This window comes from Mesocricetus auratus, unplaced genomic scaffold, assembly GCF_017639785.1.
Source record: "Mesocricetus auratus isolate SY011 unplaced genomic scaffold, BCM_Maur_2.0 Super-Scaffold_100676, whole genome shotgun sequence".
NCBI classification, from domain to species: Eukaryota; Metazoa; Chordata; class Mammalia; order Rodentia; family Cricetidae; genus Mesocricetus; species Mesocricetus auratus.
This window is the reverse complement of record NW_024429266.1, coordinates 173,828,911-173,846,500: the sequence shown is the minus strand read 5'-3', so window position 1 is coordinate 173,846,500 and position 17,590 is coordinate 173,828,911. Positions and strand designations below refer to the sequence as shown.

Below are 17,590 nucleotides of genomic sequence, written 5' to 3'. Positions count from 1 at the left end.
TCAGCTGGAATGCTTTCGGTTTGACTCCCAGCAGGCAGCCGGCTGTTCCCGCCCCACCCTGTCCTGTCCCTCCCACTGACTCCAGGCTTTTAGCTTTGGACTGGGGTGGTGGCCTCTCCTCCTCCTTGACTGACACCTGGCCAGGAGGAGCACTGGGAAGGCAGCACAGCTGGAGTCTAGCTGAGTAAGGTAACATCCTGGATCTCACCAAATCAAAGACTACAATTGAGAAGACCCCCCCACCTCCCACCCGCACCCTGCGTTTCCACTTCCTGTATGACCCAAGATCCTAGAGACCTAGGTTCTTCAGATACTTCCCTGGACCTAAGTGACTGTGACCCGCCCAAAACAGGAGCTCTGAAGACAGAGGGCTGGTGCCAAAGGGCACCAGAAAGTGGGCTCCTCCCACTGCCTGGCCTCGGTTAAAGGGGATGGAAGGGCCGGCAGGGCCTGGGAGACCCAGAGCTCCCAGGGCTTCTGTTGTGCACTGGAGGAGGGGGATGGGCATGCTGCCTAGCCCAGCTTTGGTTTGCCTTTGCTCTCACAGGAATCAGTGAGGAAAGGATCCTCCTTGCCTTTCCCTGGCAATGCTTGTGGGAATGAGGCCACAGATGACAGACAATGTGAGTGTGAGGACTTGGGCTGGTGAGCTGTCCTTGGACAAGCCTAGGGCAGGCCCAGGCACACAGGAGCACCACACTGTGTTCCTTAGTTTATCTACTGTGTTCGCTTTGCTTTTATTCGTCTTTCTGGATGAGAGAAGATCCCCTCTCTCACCAATTGTGGTGGTTTAACCCTTTAATCCCAGCACTCAGGAGGCAGAGGCAGGGGGATCTCTTTGTTCCAGGCTATCCAGGGCTACACAGTGTATGTCTCAAACAAACAAACAAACAAACAAAAAATAAAACAGCAAAAATCAAGCCACCTCTGGATAGGGCCTCATTCTGGGAAAGGGTGATGGACCCCTAGTTTACAACGGGGGTGGGAGTGTCTCTCAACCCCACCGAGCAGAGCTACCCTCAAGACCTTGACAGATAGGACCTGCTTCCCAATCCTGGCCCAACTCTCCAGCCTGGACTAGAATGCATGGTACCAGTGGCTGTCTCTGCAGTTTCCAAAAAGAAATGGAAAAATTGTCTCTTCTCAGAAAAGGCCCAACTTTCTCTCAGGGACTCTGAGAGGGAGCAAATGTGAGAGGGAAGCTGGACAAGTTTGGGGCCTGGGGTGAGTCTTACAGTCTTGGGGGGCAAAAATACCCCCCAAAGAGTCCAAGTTTGAGGCCTCATTCCAGAGTTCCAGCTGTTGCTCCATAGGCTGTGGCTACAGACAACTGGGGCCACAGGGATGACCGGTTGAAGTGTGGTAGTCAACTTTGGCAGCGAGTTCCAGCCGGTGACACAGCTCCAGGCGGCTTTGCAAGCACTGCTTGGCCCCAATGTGACTCCGGCTGGTGGCTAGGGTGGCAGGCCGAGCATCCAGCGCCCTCAGCAGGCGTGGCAGGTCACGAAGCAGGCGGTAGCATGGCAGAGCGCGCAGAGGCTGGGGGATGTCGCCTTTGGCACAGAGGTGACTGAAGTAGGCAAGCAGCAGCCGGCATGGGGCAGCGCAGAGCAGGGTGCGAAAGGACGCAGGGTGCTGGTCACCGCTGCCGGCGGGGCTGGGGCCTGCACAGTTCCACAACAGCAGCACCGTGCCCTGTTCCCGCACCACGCGCTCTCGCGCCGCCCAGAGCCATGGCAGTGGTCCAATGCGTGCCACGCGCGTCCCCTCCCAGAGATCCACGATGACATCGCGCCCGCCGCCCAGCGCGGTTCGCAGCAGTTCGGCTAACGCTCCCACCAGGCGCCGCTGCGCTTCTGAGTCGGCTGCGTGCAGTAGTAAAATTGGCCGCGCTTGGCCTGGTCCTGGGGACCCAAGCAACAGCTGAGTAGGGTGAGGGGCGGGGGAGGGGGTAGGGAGAGCACAGTCCTCTCCTAGAGGCCTCTGACCTACACTCTAGGACGCCCTGCACTCTGTATCCTTTATTCATTCCGGGAGTCAGTCCCCAAAACTGCTGAGCCTAGTTGGTGCTTACAGGCTAATGCAGCAGGCTGGATTGTAAACACCTCCCCACCCCCACTCCCATCCCTACCCTCGCCTCTAGCCAGCTTGGTGGTACGGATAGGACCTGCACCCACAAGCCCTTTGGCCTGTCTTAACAATTCCTGCCCAATAGGGAATGTAAGAATAGCAGGCTGTGCTTTGTCCCTAGCTCGGTCAAGAAGGGCTGGGAATGTCTAAATCTCTGGCTATCCCAAGTGAACTTACCTGGCAGTAGGCGCCTACAGAGGAGGACCAGAACTACACCCAGTAGAGTGGTGAGGCCCAGCAGTGCCAGGATCAAGAGACCCAGGTGTCTATGAGAGACTGAATCAAGCAGAGTGAAGCCAAGCCATCTCTTCAGTGCCCCAACTCCCTCTCCTCTCCTCCCAGAACTCACCATCAGGACACAATAGGTGCTTCCAGGCAAACTGGACATCTGACCTCCACACCTGAGGACACAGGGCCCCCACTCAGGTGAGCTAGAGCACCCCTCCTAGGGAAGGAGTCCCCAGTGGCCTACAAATTCCTCCAGCTCCAGTTTTGTGTCTGGTACAATCCCTGGACTGACACAGACCAGCCCAAGATGGCAGATGCCAGTGAGACCAGAGTGACCCCACAGTAGGCCTGGCCTATACAGCACAAACCAGCTGAGTTAGTCAGCCACACTGAGTGCTAGGCCTTGTCACCATGCCTTGTGTACACACACAGCACCGAGTTTTCTCATGTTTTTATGGGAAGGCAAAATAGCAGGGTTTTGTTTTGAAGATAACATGTAACTAGTGACCACTAATTCCAATTTAAAGCACTTGGCCTAATCAAACACATTTATGGACTCTGTGCCAGCGGATCTGTGAGGAGTGAGGGGAGGATTTCTTACCAGGATGCAGCTCCCTGGCCTCAAGAAGGGAATGATGAGATCAAAAGTCACTGGAACTGAGCCCTGGGTCTGTAGGGACAAAGGGTAGAATGGTTGTCTCCAACCAGGCAAATCTGATAGGTCTCATCCATCTCTATCCTACACAGGTAAAGAATCCAATATCACCTCCAGAAGTCTTCCCCAGTCACCCCAAGCATCACCAATTCTCCCCAGATATTAACTGCTACAGCTGAGCTAACATCACACACACACACACACACACACACACACACACACACACACACAGTGCTGCCATGAGAAAGAAGGCAGGCACAGCCACTGTCTTTGTCCTGCGGCATGTGTGCATCTCCTCGCTTCCTTACACAACTGAGGAGGCATCTTGTCCACTGAGAAGAGTGAGCTGTGGAGGCTAGGGGCCTAGGTTGAGGCTTCTATTGCCTTTCTAGTTCCCAGGTTTATGACCTTTCCATGGACTCAGATTTTTTATTTGTATATGAGGGACAGTAATCTTTAGTGGGTTACTGGAAGCATTAAGTGGAAATATGCGTATGGATGCTTTTTAATAAACTGGTAATGTTAAAAGCAGTCGTTATGTGGCTAAGAAAATGGGAACAAAGCCTGTACTGTAAGCTCTTCTTATATCTCTTGGTGCATAATACAGGGTGGGCACAGAGCAGCACTTGGGAAATGTGTACTGAACTGAAAAGAACTGATTGTTGTCTATGATGATACCTGGCTCCACTCTGTGCTCCACATGTTAATGATGGGGTTGACCAGTTGTCTCTACCCTTTAGTAGTGCCACTCACCTACTCTGTACCCCTCACCTGCTTGACTGCACTCTCAAGGCAACAGTCAAGCAGATAGATACTCTCAGACCTTAAGTATTTGCTACCCCCTGTCTGTGTGGGAACCCACAGGACTCCAGCTGCAAGGGAACTTTTAAGGAAGAACTGTAGAGAACACAGGATGCTGGGTCAGCTTAGCGCTGTGGTTTTGCAACTGTGGTTTTTAAATCACATACACAGAACAAAGTTGGCTAATCAACCTGTTCTTAGCATGATGGAGTTATACCAGAGCAGTACCGTACTGTGAGCCCTTCAGCTTCTAGGGGTCTCTTGAGAGGTGGTGAATATAAATTTAAAAAATAAATAAATAAAAACAGCCCCCATAGGCCCATAGGGAGTGGCACTATTAGGAGGTGTGGCCTTGTTGGAGGAGGTGTGTCATTAGAGACTGGGCTTTGAGGTGTCAGATGCTCAAGCCAGATCTAGTGTGTGGCACTTTCACTTCTGCTATCTGTGGATCAAGACACAGAACTCAGCTACCTCTCCAGCACCATGTCTGCCTGCCTGCCACCATGTTTCCCACCATGACAACAATGGAGTGAACCTCTGAACTGTAAGCCAGTCCCAATTAAGTTTTCCAGTCAGGCGGGTGGGAGTAGCACGTGCCTTTAGTCCCAGCACTTAGGAGACAGAGGCAGGAGCATCTCTGTGAATTTGAGGCCAACCTGGTTTACATAGTGAGTTCCAGGACAGCCAGGACTACACAAAGAAACCCTGTCTCTAAACACACATCCCCCAAATAAGCTTTCCTTTATAAGCATTGCCATGGCCATTGTGTCTCTTCACAGCAATAGAAACGCTAAGACAGTGAGCTTGTACACAAGTGCCTTGTGAAGGCCTGACACCTGGCAGAGCTGGGGTGGGGGTGGCATCAATGTACAATGTAGGGCTGAGGAAATGACTCACTAACTGCATTTTCTGTGCAAGCATAAGCACCTGAATTCAAATCCCAAGCACCCAGATTTTAAAAAAGACAAAAAGCCAGGTGGTGGTGGTGCACACTTTTAATCCTAGCACTTGGAAGGTAGAGGCAGGTGGATCTCTGATTTTGAGGCCAGTCTGGTTTACATAGCGAGTTCCAGAATAGTCAGGGTTACCCAGGGAAACCCTGTCTTGGGGAGAAAAAAAAAGCCAGGCATGGCTGTATATTCATGCAATCCCATAACTGGGGATCAGAGACAAGGGAATCCCAATAGCTCACTGGACTTCTACTCTGGCTGAAAACAGTAAGCTCCAGGTTCAGTGAGAGACCTTGTCTCAAAGGAATAAGATGGAAATGAATAGAGGACCTCTGGACTCTTCGTTGACACCTACAGGCATGAATGCACATCTATACCACACACACAATGTGGCAGCCGCTTCAGTGGGCGAGAGAATAGCTGAAGGGGGGAGTATCAGGGCTGCATTCTCTCTGAATACAGCACCTGGGCTGCAGTCTCTCTGAAAATGGAGAGCTGAAAGGCTTAGGAGCTCCCTCATGAAGGACCCCCACGATTGACAGAGGACCAGTGATCCAAGACTGATCAAGTAAATAATGTGTGACAGGTGCTAGCATGCAGGCTTTCTTTTTTGCCTCCACCCACCCAGAGTGTGCCTCGCAGAAGTAACAGGGAGGCCAAGGGAATCTGGTGGGAATCAAACCCTAGCTACGCCATACCTGGCTGATGCTGTACACAGGCGGCACCAAGGCATCCAGTCCCAAGTCTGGGTTACTCCAGGCAGCACTGAAGGTAGCATATGTTGTCGAGGAAAAGCGCAGCGTCAGTTGTTGGCCCTGGGTATCCATGCTCACAGACCAGGATGGAAGAGACCCTGTTTGTGGGAGGTGATCAGAGCTGGACGTGGAGGTCACAGGTGAGTGAGGGTGAGATACGGAAGAAGGGATTCTTTCTCAACTCACCACTCTGGTGGGGACATTCGATATGGCTGCTGTTTTCAAAAGAAAACTGAAAAAAAACCACAGTCACCAAGATTCAATCCCATCCCTCCCTCTCCCCACTGCCAGCCCTCTGCCCATGCTTGTACCTTAAAGCAGAGCTGGGGGTGCAGGTCCACATTCTCCAGGACATACCACTGTTAAGGAGAGGGGAGTTAGTCAGGAAGAAGGTCCCTGGGCCCCAACCCTGACCACTTCAATCTGGAGGGAGGGGGCTGTCCTTACTCCTTCTGACTCCTGGGCTGTGGCATTGGGGAGGGTTTCACAGGGCAAGAGTGGGTCCCGCTGCTGGCAGAGGGAGGCCTCTAGTTTCAGTGGGCAGCGGAGCGTCAGAGCCATGACCATCTGATTGTGCAGGCTGTAGTCAGTGAAATGTACTGACTTCCAGAAGTCCGAGCCATCTGGAAGGTGGCAGGTGCAAGGGTGAGGCCATAGCCCAGCTGTAACTCCCATCTCCCCACCCCCCACCCCAGGGCACCAGGAAAAAATACCAATGTACCAGCACAATGCCAGGCTTCACAGGTTCTCAACAGGCAAGCACTCCCTTTCTACCCAGCCTCCTTGGCTTTACCTTTCCATCTGGGCCTCCATACTGAACATCCCTTACTGTAGCCCGTACTCAGAATCTGTGTAGGCTCCTTGCAGAGTCTAAATGTCTTCTCCCCTGCCTCTTCTTTCTAATTCCTGTCCATTTCCTGAGCTCAGCTCAAGTGCCAGCACCTGTGACACCCTCTCTGCTCACAAGAATCCCTGGGCTTCTCCTTGGACTCATGCCCTTGATGACAACCCTGCCTACATACGCAGGCTTTGTGTTACTTGTGTCTGAGTGTCCTCTCTCCTCAGTGTCACCATTGTACATGTAGCACTCCAGACAACATCAGCCACTTTCCCCTAAAATATTTCATTCAAGCATCAAAAACAGTTTTAGATTTTACAGGTGAGGGAAAGGGGGCTGTGGGGTGAGCCTAGGTCTATAGTTGGTCCTCTCACACACTCCCGGGTGATCTTTTCCATTCATAATATTCAGCACTCAGGAGCTCATCTGCAGGCTGACAGCTAGACACTGTGGCACTTTCTCCCTGGCTCCAGAAGAAAATGTCCTTATGCCATCTGGGGTCTTCCTCCATCACACACACACACACACACACACACACACACACACACACACACACACACACACACACACACACACGCACGCACGCGCGCGCGCACACGTGCACAACATGAGGGAGTATGAATGTGCATCAGGATTAATATAAACAACTCACAGGCTTCAGGCCAGCTCTGGAAGGGACACTTTTTGCGTCTCACAGTGTCCTCCTGCAGGTAGGAGGCCTGGGGAGCACAGACAGTGTCAAGGAAATGGCTTTTCTATTTATTTATTTATTTGGTTTTTCGAGACAGGGTTTCTCTGTGGCTTTTGGAGGCTGTCCTGGAACTAGCTCTTGTAGACCAGACTGGTCTCGAACTCACAAAGATCTGCCTGCCTCTGCCTCCCAAGTGCTGGGATTAAAAGGCGTGCGCCACCATCACCAGGCTGGAAATGGCTTTTCTAACATCATCATCCAGGCTCTGGCTTACTGTCATGAAACAGCTTGAGCTGTTGGACACTAATGGGGAGTGCTGTGGAGTGTGGGTAAGGGTTGGGGTTCCAGAGCATAGGAGAGAATGGCAAATGAGGGACTGACTCATCCTGTCTCCAAAGAACTGTTCCCAGCAACAGAGAAATCCCGAGGTCACATCCCTCAATTTTAGGCTTTCTGACCTCCTTTCTTGGCTTTCTTAAGGTAGCCAGTACCCTGTGTTGACTCCTCACTCTGGACTCCCTAAGAGTCCAGTCCACTGCTTGTCCCCTCTGGCAGTTTCTTGTTTCCCAGGTCTCAGTCCACACCCTCCTTTTAGTACCTGTCTTCCCCCTAAAAATGTCCAAAACATCTTTATCTTCAGGCTTACAAGGAGAGATGTTGAGCTGGAAAAAATATGACTTTGAGAGGAATATGCAACCTTGGCTCTCAACACAGCGATGGTGGCTGTTTACTCTGTGTCTGTGAGATGAAGCCAAATCTGGACCAGAGAAGGCAGCACCCAGGCAGGGCTGAGGTGGAATTGCCTAGGACCCTTCCACCTCTGGTGTGGCTCATAGCCTAGCCAGCACCAGCTTCCTAAGTATCCCGGTAGCCTGGTCCTTTTGGAGTCTCCTTAGTGCTGTACGGCTTGCTTTATCACCAAATCATCTCCATCCTCCCCTAGTCCTTCGTAAGTTGACTTACTGGAGATGCGGTTGGACAAGGAGCCATGGCTAACCCATATTTCCCTGTGCTCACCTCTATACACATGCAGGGCAGGAGGAATTCATACGGCAGGTCTGCAGTGTGGCCCCCGGACACAATTTTCTGTTGATGAAACCACAAAGGGAAAGAAAAAGAGACACCTAAGGAAAAGCATGGACACTGCACAAGGCAGGATGAAGCTGGGACCTTGGACAATATACCTCACTTTCCTACTCCATGAAACTTACTTCTCCCTCTCACAGGTTCTTGAGGTACTCTACAAGCAGTAGGGGTAGGGAAAGGGCTATACATTTCTTGAGCTCCAGCTGTGTGCCATGCAGAGTTAGAAGCTTCAACTCTACTAAAGGCTGGATCACCAGGAAGTTAGAAGGTATAGCCATTGTAGACATGAAGCAAGCTGAAGGACTCCAGTCTCTGCACCTGATGCCCAGCTATGTCCTCATCTGTGAAGAGTGGCAGTTGAAGTAGGCTGCTAGGACCTGGACTGTGAGATTGGGGAATATCGTTTCTGAGGGCTAGACAAAAGGTGTGAAAGGGAAGAGTACCAAGACACATGTGACAGCTTTGTTAAATTGTCAGGGAGCAATCTCCTGAAGAAATGACAAAGCTTTCTTTTTTTTCTTAAGACTCGCGTATCCCAAACTGACCTCAGACTCATTATATGTCCAAGGAAGACTGAAATTCTGATCCTCCTGCTTCCACTCCCACCCCTCTGTACATGCCAGAGACCAAGCATGCCTGGTAAGCAGTCTACCAAAGGGTATGTCCCCAGCCCTTAGCAAAGTCTCTTAATTTGACCCTAATCACACCAAGAGTCCTCTCCCTGGCAATACAGACCATTCTCATTCCTTTCTGGTCTCTCTTCTCAAGTAACATAGCCTGCCACCTTTTCTTTTTTTTTTAATTTTTTTTTTTTGGTTTTTTGAGACAGCCTGCCACCTTTTCTATCTAGTCCCCCCCCCCCCCAAGTTTTTAATGCTACTTATCTCACTTTATAAGGAAGTTTTGGACAATTACTTTCCTTGTCTGGGTCCCAGTCTCCACCACCACCATCCCATTTGCTGAGAGATTGTGTAATCTATCTCTTTGCAGGACATGGAACTCCATACCTGGGTATCAAAGGGACTGCTCATGTCTTCACATTCCAGTGCCCACTGGTAACAAAGACGCACGCTAGCCTCTGGGCCTGGAGGAATAGTCACCCGAATAGCCTGTGCCTCCAGCAGCAAATCAAAGGAGAATTCAGGTCCTAGGAAGAAGGAAGACTCAGAGACCCTGGCTCAGGCAAGGCTGAGACCACCCACTGTTGCTCCTCACACCTACCCCCATGATTCTGTGAACCTGCTCCAGGAAAATGTTCTACTCCTCCTGCATCTGAAGGCTGGGTCCTTTTGCAGCGTGGCCCTCTGTGGGAGAGGGCTGGGAAGGGGCTTGAAATGCTATGGCCTTCCCAAGACAGGGAAAGGCTTCCTAGCAGCTTCCTCTGCAAGCAGAAAACAAAGTGGGGTTAAGCCAGGATCCAGGAAGTCTGCTTTCCAACTCTGCCTTTGAACCTGGAGAGACAAATGATTCAGCATGCAAGTTGTTCAAGTTCCTTTGGCCTCAGTTTCCCTTACTGTGCAATCTCCACATTTTCAAACTCCCCCTTGTATCTGGAGAACAAAAAAAGGGGCAAGAAAGAAAGGGGTTGTGGGTCATAGGGTAGTAAATGATAGGGTACCTGGGAAGATGCTGGTGTTCCATGCCTCCAATAGAATTCAAACTTACGAGGACTTTTAGATTTCTTCACCAAGAGAGGGAACCAGCCCCACTGAAGGCCTGTGGAAGGGAGACACACTTCTTACCTGGGCATTCTTGGCCCCTGTCCTACCTGGAGCTGTGACCCAATGTTGGATAGAAAGTCTATAGAAATCAAGGACAGCGGGGGCTGGAGAGATGGCTCCGGAGGTTAAGAGCACTGGTTGCTCTTTCAGAGGTCCTGAGTTCAATTCCCAGCAACCACATGGTGGCTCACAACCATCTACAATGAGATCTGGTGCCCTCCTCTGGCCTATAAGCAGACATGCAGGCAGAACACTGTACACAGAATAAATAATAATAAGAAGAAGAAGTCAAGGACAGCAATGATATTGAGCTTCTTTGGTGGCAAAAATTATGATCCAGTAAAAAAGGAATTAAGCTGTTCATCGAAGACAGGGCAGAAAGAATGAGAGCCAGAAGATGTGTAGAAGTGCTTTGAAGTCTTGTAGACATGGCATGGCTGTCCTGTTCATGAACCCACTGCAGCTGTGGTTACCTGCACACGGTCAAGCCAATGAGATCAGTCAACATTCCAGAAGGCAGACTTCATAGCTGGACTCCATGAGTTATAAAACACACAGAGCAAGGCATGGTTTTATACTTGTATTGAGAAGCAGAAGCAGGCTGATCTCTTGATTTTGACGCCAGCCTGGTCTACTCTGCAAGTTCCAGGTGAGCCAGGACTACACAGTAATCCTCTGTCTCAAAAAGTTGAGGGCTGTGTGTGTGTGTGTGTGTGTGTGTGTGTGTGTGTGTAAGGATGGAGCAGCAGTTCAGAGCACTTACTGTTCTTAGATTTGGGATTAGTTCCTAGCACCCACATGGTGGCTCACAGCCATCTATAACTCCAGTGCTACAGGGATTTGATGCTTCCATGGGTACTACATGAATGTAATACACATATATCCATGCAGGCAAAACAATCATATACATAAAATCTTAAAGAAAGACATGAATGTGGAACAGTGATGTGCTGGGAATTATCCAAGGGAATGGGAGGGAGGAATTGTGGGTGGTTTTGACCAAGATGGATTGTCTGTGTGTATGAGACTGTCAAATAATAAATAAAAGATATTCTTAAATCTTTAGGCTTATTTATTTTACTTTATGTGCATGAATGCTTTACCTGCACATATGGATGTGCACCATGTGCATGCCTGGTGCTTGCTGTGGTCAGAAGAGGGCACTGGACTCCCTAGAACTAGAGTTACAGATAATTGTGAGCTACCATGAGGTTGCTGGGAATCTAATACAGATCCTCTGGAAGAGCAGCAACTGTTCTCAACAACTGAGCCATCTCTCCATCTCTAACAAAAGATATTTAAAATAAATAAAACAAGGAAAAAAGACACGCACAAACACACACACACACCTCCCACAAAAGCGGTGTTGTTAATTGTAGCATGACTTCTTTCTTTCTTAGGTTTTTTGTTTTGTTTTTTGAGACAGGGTTTCTCTGTGTATCCCTGGCTGTCCTGGAACTCACCCTGTGGACCAGGTTAACCTTGAACTCTGAGATCCACTCACCTCTGCCTCCTGAGTACTGGGATTAAGGGTTGTGCACCACCACCACCACCACCACCACCTTCTATAGCATGATTTCTAATGGTAAAAACTTTTAAACTAACTTTTTGTGATTTTATGTTTAATTACTTGCATGTATATATATGTGTGTGTGTATTTATGTATGTATGTATGTTATGTATTGGCACATACAATTGAGGCTTAAGAGATTAGAAACATCAGATTCTTTGGAGTTAGAGATACCTACAGTTCTGTATGCTGCCTGATATGGGTGCTGGGAATTGAACTCAGGTCCTCTGCAAGAGCGTCTAGTATTCTTAATGGCTGACCTACCTTTCCATCTCCCTATGACTGCTAGTTTTAGAGTGTGTACCTATCAAGGCAATGCTGCAGCAGAGTGACAGTCCCATTTTACAGAGGGAAAGTAACAATAGCAAGTCTATAGAACACATGACTTTAAGGAATTGGTGCCAGATGAAAAATGGCATCTCCATATAGATATAGTGGTCCCATGAATGTCTGTCATGCTGTGCATTCTAGGATGCTCTAAGTCCCTCTTGAGGTTAACAAGACATAAATATGTCCCAATATAACAATTGACACTTGTGTCAGTCTAGCTAGTGATTTTCAACTGTCCCTAATTCATGCCTTCACTAAGAATGACTTAAGGGCTGCCTTTCCTACCTGAAGGATGTGACACCAGACGCAGGCACAAACAACAGCAGAGCCAGTGCCAAGGCTTCGTGGCTAGGAGGACAGGGCAGGGAGTTTGGGCAGAACTTCCTGTGTAAGATAAAAAGTCGGCACAGTAACACATGGCTGTAAGCTATTCCTTGGGGGGCTGAGATGGGAGGACTGAAAGATGGAGGCAGTTGGATGGCCTTTAATCCCAGCACTCGGGAGGCAGAGGCAGGCAGATCTCTGTGAATTCATGGCCAGCCTGGTCTACAAAGTGAGTTCCAGGATAGCCAGGACTACACTGAGAAACACTGTCTTGAAGAACCAAAAATAGATAGATAGATAGATAGATAGATAGATATAGATAGATAGATAGATAGATAGATAGATAAAAGATGGAGGCTTTGGTATTACATAGTGAGACTCTATCTCAAAACAACAACAAAAGGAACAACAAGAAAAACAGTAGGGCCTAATGGGGTCCCACCTACCTTCTCCAAACTGGATTTAAGGCTGGGCTCTGACATACCTTACAAGTACAATCTTGGTTAAGTTATTGGGCAGGTGCCAGACTGCTCATTCATCAAGTCATAAGGACCAAGTAACATAATGATGGGGAAAGCAGAATGTACAATAAAGTGTGAAAGATTATTGTTCCTGGTCAAGTACCGGTGATAGGAAGAGCCAGCTTGTCCAGAGTGCCTGGAGATTAGCCATGGCTCTCATTTTATGCTCCCCATTGGCAGGAAGCAACACTATCATCATCACATAATCCTTTCTCCTCTTCTGTGCTCAGAGGCCGAGGGTCAGATGGAGAGTGAAAAGCAGTCATGGAGTCTGAGGGAGAATTGCAATGCAAATCTAGACAAGTCCTGCACTTTCCCGTTGATGCTAGACTACTCTCCAGGTTGGAAACCAAAATGGCCATGGACGGCTCACTGGGACCTGGAACTCAGGGGAGCATGGGGAGAGAAGCAGAACAAGAAACAAGACTCACCAGCAGAAGTCTTATCCTGAAGGTACAGGGCCCAGTGGGGAAAAGAGAGGAAAGAGGTGTCATTAGAAGAGACCTGCAGGAGGTGCATGCTCCCTGAACTCTGTGTCAATCATCCAGTTCTGAGACCCACAGCTCACTGTCCATCCACGGCAGCTGCTTACTTCTCAGTTCCACCCTTCCAAGGACCTCAGCCCACCAGAACCTTCTCAGTCCCTTCAGGACCCCATCGTGGACCCAGTGAGGCCGCTAGAGCACAGGGATTTCAGGGGTAGGAAAGGGCGGGCAGGAGACTGGACTGGGGAGTCCTACTCTGTGCCAAGCAAGTGTCCCCCACCTAGCAGCAGGACCTTACCACATGGGAAGCCAGTAGACAGCGGCTGGTCCAGCGGGGCAGGTAGGGACAGCCAACCTCAGCAGCCGCAGACAGGCTAAAGAGCAGTAAGAGGAGAGGCAGGAACAAGGTTGCCAATCTGGGGCTCCCCATGAGCTTCTGCAGGATCAGGGCACAGAGACCATGGCTTTGTTGTCTGCAGGAGGGCAGCAGGGCCTGGCCCTGGAGCTGTGAGGAGCACACAGTACCAGCAGGCGCTCTCACACAGCCCTGCCCTGGATCCACCCTGCCCCGAAGCTCCTCCTCTATCCTAACCAGCAGGCTGGGTCACATTCCTTCTCCTGAGCCAGGGCACTAGAGAACACTTATTCACTTGTCCACCTGTTTGGTAGAAAGCCTTATTGCTCTCACGTCACGGGGGCTCTTGGTGTAGCGGAGAGTTAACAGGAAAGGGACCAGCACCCTGAGATGCACCCATTTCTTAACCCTTCCCTCAAACACTGCAGGTCTGACATGCCTATTAGCAAGCTCTAGAACTTGGATCTGCCATAGACAGTCACACATCTTTCATTTTGAGAATTAACAGCTTTCTGCAATTGTCTACACTGCATGCTGAAGATAAAGAAATGATTGGTGCATCATTTAAAATAAGCAAAAATAAGCAAACATATAATACAAACAAGCCTCCTGTGTTCCCCATGTGCACTCTGGCTCCCGCCTGGCTGGTTTTCCAACTCTTCTCGACTCCAGGTCAAAGTGGTCTCTAGCTTCAAGGACCAATTAAATAATACAGCTTGTTCAGGAAGCCCCAGAACTGACAGTTGAGCTCTGGAGCAGAGGGAGCAGCCCCACACATTGACCTGGTTTCCTGCGGTTTCCGGGGCAGGAAAAAGGCTGACAAGGCTCCAGGCTTTGTGGGGATCCTCCCCGTCATCTCAGCTTCCTCTCGTTCATGGAACACTTGAGCTGCTTCAACCCTCACCTTGGCAATGTCCATGATAGAAGGAGAATTAAGAGCATGTCCACTGGGTCAATGCATCTTGGTATTGCTATTGTCTCTGCTTTTTAAGTTAATTAAAAACATTTAGGAGTGTGTTTGTGTGGGTATTGTATGCATGTGTGGGCAGATGTGCTTGCAGGCCCACGTGGAGGCCAGAGGTGTGTCTTCCCGATTTATCTCTACCTTGTTTTGAGACAGGATCTCTTACTGAACCTAGACCTTGATGTCTCAGCTAGGCTGGTGGGGAGGCAAGCCCCAGGATCCACCTGTCTCCTCTACTCAATACTGGAGCTACAGGTATATTCTGCCATGATCTGGTATCATGCTGGTGCTGGGGACCAGAACTCAGGTCCTTGTGTTTATGCAGCAAACACTTTATACACTGAGCCATCTCTCCAGTCCCAATATTATCAAGACAGGTTCTCATGTATCCTAGGCTGGCCTCTGTCCTTAAACTCCTGATCCTCCTACCTCCACTTCCCAAGTGCTGAGACTACGGGCATGTACCACCCTATCCAGTTTCTTCAGTGCTGAGACTGAATCGAGGATTTCATGCTAGGCATGCATGCACTCTATCAACGAAGCTACATTCTAGCTCCAACATTTTATCCTTCTGAGATTCAGTCTGGACCACCCTTCAGAAGCATGACCACAGCCTTCTTTTGGCCATTCCTAAATCTTTTGGCCCACATCTGAAGTCCCCAATCTACCTATGACCCTAAAAGTATCCTCTTGCTTTTGCATTTATAAATTTTGTTGTTTTTGTTTTGTTTTTTGAGATAGGGTCTTACTGTGTAGCCCTGGCTGTTTTAGAACTCACTCTACAGACTAGGTTGGCCTCAAAGTCACAGAGCTCCCCCTGCCTCTACCTCTCAAGTGCTGGGATTAAAGGCGTGTGCCACCACCGCCCAGCTCAGAAACATTATTTTTAAAAGGAAGTAAAAATGGATAAACTCAGTGGCAGAGCACTTGCTTGGTGTATGCAAGGCCCTGGGTTCAATCCTAGTGCTGAGAAAAGAGAGATGGAGAGACTCATTTGTTCTTCTCCATCACCTAGCAGTGCCTGTCAGGAAGCTGGTGCTCCATGGCTGAGTGAGTGCCAATCACGACACATTTCATCTAAGTAGCTTATCTACTTACAGTTCACAAAGCAACAGCAATATTTGATCCCTCTAAACACCTTGTGAGGCAGATAAGTGAGAATTATTTGTTTAATTTCATAAGGAGAGAAATAAGGAAGCAGAGGGGAAAGTGATTTGGTCAAGATCAAAGTCTGTAGTCCAAGGTGTTGCACCTGTGCTGGGCCCTCCCAGGAGCTGCACCTGTGCTGGGCCCTCCCAGGGAGCTGCACCTGTGCTGGGCCCTCCCAGGGAGCTGCACCTGTGCTGGATCCTCCCAGGGAGCTGCACCTGTGCTGGGCCCTCCCAGGGAGCTGCACCTGTGCTGGGCCCACCCAATCTGCTGTCACCTGTAGTCTCTTGGCTTCACCTTCCTCTTTGAACCAACAGGATCTGCTGCCTTGTACAGAGCCAACCTCTATAGTCAAGTCAGTGAGATCCAGAGAGCAGGAGAAGTGGTCTACCCAGACGAAGCATAGCATCAAGAGTTTTGTACTATTCAACCTCATGGAGGATTTGACACGCATGAAACTTTTTTCTTTTTTAATTCTTAAGGATTATTATTTTTAATGTACATGAATGTTTTGCCTGAATGTATGTATGTACATTCTAGGTGTTCTTAGAGATCAGAAGGAGATATTGGATTGTCTGGAACTGGAGTTACAAATGGTTATGAGCCACCATGTGAGTGTTCTTATCCCCTGAGCCATCTCTCAGTGCCACCACGAGTTTTCTTTTCTCTTTAAATTTTTTAAAGGTTTATTTATTTATTATGCATACAGTGTTCTGTCTGCATGTAACCCTGCATGACAGAAGAGGGCACCAGATCTCATTACAGATGGTTGTGAGCCACCATGCAGTTGCTGGGAATTGAACTCAGCACCTCTGGAAGAGCAGCCAGTGCTCTTAACCTCTGAGCCATCTCTCCAGCCCTTTTTTTTTTTTTTACATATTTTAAAGATCTATTTATTTATTATGTATACAATGTTCAATGTTCTGCCTGGTTGTATGCCTGCAGGCCAGAAGAAGACATCAGATCTCATTAAGGATGGTTGTGAGTCACCATGTGGTTTCTGGGAATTGAATCAGGTCCTCTAGAAGAACAACCAGTGCTCTTAACTGCTGAGTCATCTCTCCAGACCCTCACCATGAGTTTTCTAATGCTTGGTGTGTGAACTCTATTTTACACTTGTCTTTCTTGACTCCTGGATCTTCTGACCTGTCTCTCAAGATGAGAATATTTCGTTAGGTGCTTCCTGATTGTTGTTAAAGTATGGTAGGAGAAACAGAAAAGAAATGGTAACAATAAAGAAATAAAGATGAATGGGAGCCGGGCGTTGGTGGCGCACGCCTTTAATCCCAGCACTCGGGAGGCAGAGGCAGGCGGATCTCTGTGAGTTCGAGACCAGCCTGGACTACCAAGCGAGTTCCAGGACAGCCTCCAAAGCCACAGAGAAACCCTGTCTCGAAAAACCAAAAAAAAAAAAAAAAAAAAAGATGAATGGGAAGGGAAGAGAGAGCGAAGGGGATAAGAAGTAAAGGATGAGAAAAGACCATAAAACAAGGAATTAGGGAGGCCAGGCATGGTGAGGTACACCTTTAATCCCAGCACTGCAGAAGCAGAGACAGGTAGATCACTAGGAATTTGAGTCGGAGGCCAGCCCGGTCTGCATAGAAAGTTACAGGGGAGTCCGGGCTACATAGTAAGACATTGTCAAACAAAGATAAAGCAAAAAGCGAGAAAAGGAACTCTGCAGTTTTTGTCTTGCTGGTTTACATGTTTGGTGTGACTGGAGTCTGTCAGAAAAGGGAAGGGCTGAAATCAACATTTGCTGAACTACCTGGCTTTGGCTCATGCCCATGGCTCTCTTTAGCTTGTATTGTTAGCATCACAAGCCTTGAGGCTAGGCTAACGTCCAGTTTTAGAAAGGAAACACTCAGGAAGGCAGAGACTTGTCCAAAAACACACATGGCAAAGAATGGGAAGACCATACCATGTCAGCTCTTTCTCCCGTCAGAACCTATTATGGGGAGTCTGAGGGCTTCTGGATCCCATTTTGCACAGAAAGTTTTAGATTTAGCAGTGTGATAAAGCTGGTGGAATTAAGAT

The 17,590-nt window shown here is 48.9% G+C and overlaps 1 protein-coding gene and 1 long non-coding RNA gene across 7 annotated transcripts; one reads left to right on the top strand and one right to left on the bottom strand.

Annotated features, from left to right (window-relative positions):
• The first annotated feature begins 112 nt into the window (after positions 1-112).
• Positions 113-9,798, top strand: LOC121137033. Its single transcript, XR_005874241.1, has 3 exons — positions 113-189; positions 8,659-8,773; positions 9,125-9,798. It is a non-coding gene; the product is annotated as an uncharacterized LOC121137033 (long non-coding RNA).
• On the bottom strand, positions 709-13,956 carry Il17re (interleukin 17 receptor E). 6 transcript variants are annotated; one of them, XM_040738811.1, is made up of 16 exons: positions 13,384-13,956; positions 13,032-13,047; positions 12,041-12,139; positions 9,753-9,850; positions 9,356-9,515; positions 9,142-9,281; positions 8,066-8,134; positions 7,010-7,076; positions 5,967-6,142; positions 5,831-5,878; positions 5,706-5,751; positions 5,463-5,617; positions 2,960-3,028; positions 2,480-2,531; positions 2,308-2,406; positions 709-1,865 (listed from the first exon to the last, which is right to left on the bottom strand). In XM_040738811.1, exons 1-16 carry the CDS (start codon positions 13,513-13,515, stop codon positions 1,321-1,323), a joined length of 1,971 nt encoding a protein of 656 aa, XP_040594745.1. In that variant the 5' UTR covers positions 13,516-13,956; the 3' UTR covers positions 709-1,320. The 6 variants fall into 6 exon arrangements, with proteins under 6 accessions (XP_040594745.1, XP_021080493.1, XP_040594746.1 ...); XM_021224834.2 differs by having other exon boundaries at positions 709-1,904; positions 13,384-13,951; XM_040738812.1 differs by lacking the exon at positions 12,041-12,139 and having other exon boundaries at positions 709-1,904; positions 13,384-13,953.
• Between the last annotated feature and the right edge of the window lie 3,634 nt (positions 13,957-17,590).